This window comes from Lolium perenne, chromosome 1, assembly GCF_019359855.2.
Source record: "Lolium perenne isolate Kyuss_39 chromosome 1, Kyuss_2.0, whole genome shotgun sequence".
Taxonomy (NCBI): Eukaryota; Viridiplantae; Streptophyta; class Magnoliopsida; order Poales; family Poaceae; genus Lolium; species Lolium perenne.
Genome location: NC_067244.2, coordinates 185271371 through 185274458, shown reverse-complemented (window position 1 = coordinate 185274458; position 3088 = coordinate 185271371). Strand labels below are relative to the sequence as shown.

Genomic DNA, 3088 nt, shown 5'->3' with positions numbered 1-3088 from the left:
GATACAGTATATGATATGGGTTATCCGAAAGTTAATTAGGATTATGCGAAGATTTTAAACTGAATAATTCGATTTTGAGTCAAAAGCCATGGCTAGGTTAGTACCTATTGAGATACCGAATTCATTTGGTGAGCTTATTTAGTTATAAATATCTACCACTGGTACATTAATGGTTTACGGATTTAGTTTTCTATTTATGCTATCTTGTCGATGATTAAGTTTTAGCGTAAATTGTGTCTCTTTTTTTATTAACTACACAAGAGCAAAAATTTAAATCATCTCAAAATGTGTAAGAACTTATCGGACTATTTTTGTTTTTGATCTGGGTCCGATGCATTTTCATTTCGAATCCACGGTTCGGTATATCTGTATTTGAATCCAAAACCGATTAATATTCGCGACGATTCCGATCTGAAGAAAAATATGGTAGGAGTAAAATCCGATGCAATCCGTTTACACTCCTACCAGATGTTTGTTGCGCAGGCACGCACGCTAGGCGCAGAAATACGAAAATATTTTTCTAGTGGGCGAACTTGCCCGCGCGAGGGCCTCGCGACCCCTTTTCAAAGTTGCTAAATCACGATTTGGCTGGCAACTTAGGTTTTTTAAGTATTTTTTTCCGGAATTCGTGCGGCCAAGGATGCGTTGTGCTGCGGTGCATGATTTCGCAGGTTCGCGCGCGATGGCGGTCCCAGAAATATGACGGGCGTAGCTGCGGTAGCTCAGAGGCCGCCAGATCGAGAGCCATGGCTGAGCTTGAGCTAGTTTCTCTCTCCCTGCTCTTCCTTCCTCTGCTCATCATCGTCCCCTTGCTCTACTTCATCCGCCCGTCGCGTGGCATCCGACCGCCACCGTCGCCGTGGGCGCTACCCGTCATCGGCCACCTACACCACGTCGCCGGCGCGCTCCCGCACCGCGCGATGCGGGACCTGTCGCGTCGCTACGGCCCGCTCATGCTGCTCCGCCTCTGCGAGCTCCACGTTGTCGTCGCTTCCTCGGCCGACGCCGCGCGGGAGATCATGAAGAACCAGGACCTCTCGTTCGCGTCGCGGCCCATGAACCCGACGGGGAAGTTCCTCCTCGGCGACAGCCCGGGCCTTGTCGCCGCGCCCTACGGCAAGGCCTGGCGGCAGCTCCGCAAGATCTGCACCCTCGAGCTCTTCACCTCCCGCCGCGTCAGGTCCTTCAGGCCCGTGCGCGAGGAGGAGGTCGGGCGGCTGCTCCGCTCGCTGTCGGCGCAGTCCTCGTCGCTGGTGAACCTTAGCGAGCTAATCGGCGCCTACGTCGCGGACTCAGCGGTGCGCGCAGTCATCGGCAGCCGATTCAAGGGCCGCGACGCGTTCCTGCGGATGCTGGAGCGGAGGGTAAAGATCGCGCCGGCGCAGTCCCTACCGGACCTCTTCCCGGCATCGCGGCTAGCGTTGCTCATCAGCCGGATGCCGCGCAAGATGGAGCGGGAGCGGCGGGAGATGATGGAGTTTATTGGCACCATCATCCAAGAGCATCAAGAAAACAGCATGGCCGCTGCCGTCGGCGACGATGAGGACTTTCTCCACGCCCTCCTTAGGATCCAGCGAGAGGGGAAGCTGGACCCTCCACTTACCGACGACGACATCAAGACCGTGATCGTCGTAGGCCGTTCATCTCTAGATCTAATTGTATCTTGCAACATGCCGTCGCAGTGAGTGAGACTGATTTAATTTTCTCTGCGTTAATTTGGACAGGACATCTTCATGGCGAGCAGCGAGACATCGTCGACGTTGATGCAGTGGGCCATGGCTGAGCTCATGAGGAACCCGAGGGTGATGCGCAAGGTGCAGGAGGAGGTCCGGCGAGTCCTCGACGGGAAGAACGAAATCGTGGAGGAGAGCTTGGCAGGTCTGCGCTACCTTGACCTCGTCATCAAGGAGGCGCTCCGGCTGCATCCTCCGGCAACGTTGCTGATTCCCCGGCAGTGCCGGGCCCCATGCAATGTCCTCGGCTTCGACGTGCCGGTGGGCGTTATGGTGCTCGTCAACGCGTGGGCCATCGGCAGGGACCCAGCGCACTGGGACGAGCCTGAGGAGTTCTCGCCGGAGAGGTTCGAGGACGGTGGCATTGACTTCAAGGGGACGGATTTTGAGTATATACCATTTGGCGCCGGGCGGCGGATGTGCCCCGGGATAGAGTTCGGGCTGGCAAACATGAAGCTCGCGCTCGCCAGCCTTCTGTACCACTTCGATTGGGAGCTCCCGGACGGTATGGAGCCCGGGGAGCTGGACATGGCCGAGGTTCAAGGGATGCTCACCCGTCGACGCTCCGACCTCTTACTCGTTCCGACGGTCCATGTGACATTGCCTACGAAAATTTGAAGGGAAGTATTTGGTTTGAGTCACCGGTTGGCAACAAAGATGTTGAACACTTATAGGAAAATTAATGCGCTCTTGAATTGTGGCTTATTACGTTCTGTTTAGAGAAAAAATGTAAATGCAGCAGTAAGTAAAGGAACTTTATGAAGTCCTAAGCATTAGCCAAACACCATTGGTCCAAGTCATAGTATTTTTTTATCAAAGGGGTTATATATATCCTCGATTTCATTGACGAAACCAGCATACTATAAACTTCCATCCTTACACACACCAAACACGACAGCCAAACACAAACATGGTCTCCTGAGAGAGAGTTTTACTTTTTTTTGTCTCACGCTCTGATCACTACTAGTCTCTGCTTTAAGGCAACAAAACATAGCTGGGGAAAACGAAATAGAAGAGAAAAAAGGCATAACAAGACAGTCAGCTACTTACTCCCTTCCACCTCAACACCAGATAGGAGGTTTTCGCTGCCTTTATCACATCGCCAGTATTGGGATCCATGGCACCATGGTAAAAACTTGCCAACAGAAGCATCTGTGAGCATATGGTATCTTTGCAAACAGGTAACCAGTTGGCAAGAGATATACCCACCGAAGATGGACAGTCGGGGCAAAAGCAGTGGGCAAAAGTCTTTCCGAGAGAACATGGTAGCACCGACGCATAATCTGTGGGCAGTTCTACTCCTAGACCGACAGATGGCATGTAGGTGTTGTTCGATCCTACAGCAACAGATGATC

General features: G+C 52.6%; 1 protein-coding gene across 1 annotated transcript; it reads left to right on the top strand.

Annotated features, from left to right (window-relative positions):
• The first annotated feature begins 709 nt into the window (after positions 1-709).
• LOC127315650 (desmethyl-deoxy-podophyllotoxin synthase-like) lies at positions 710-2504 on the top strand. The gene is made up of 2 exons (XM_051346122.1): positions 710-1631; positions 1725-2504. Exons 1-2 carry the CDS (start codon positions 747-749, stop codon positions 2349-2351), a joined length of 1512 nt encoding a protein of 503 aa, XP_051202082.1. The 5' UTR covers positions 710-746; the 3' UTR covers positions 2352-2504.
• Positions 2505-3088: the final 584 nt, after the last annotated feature.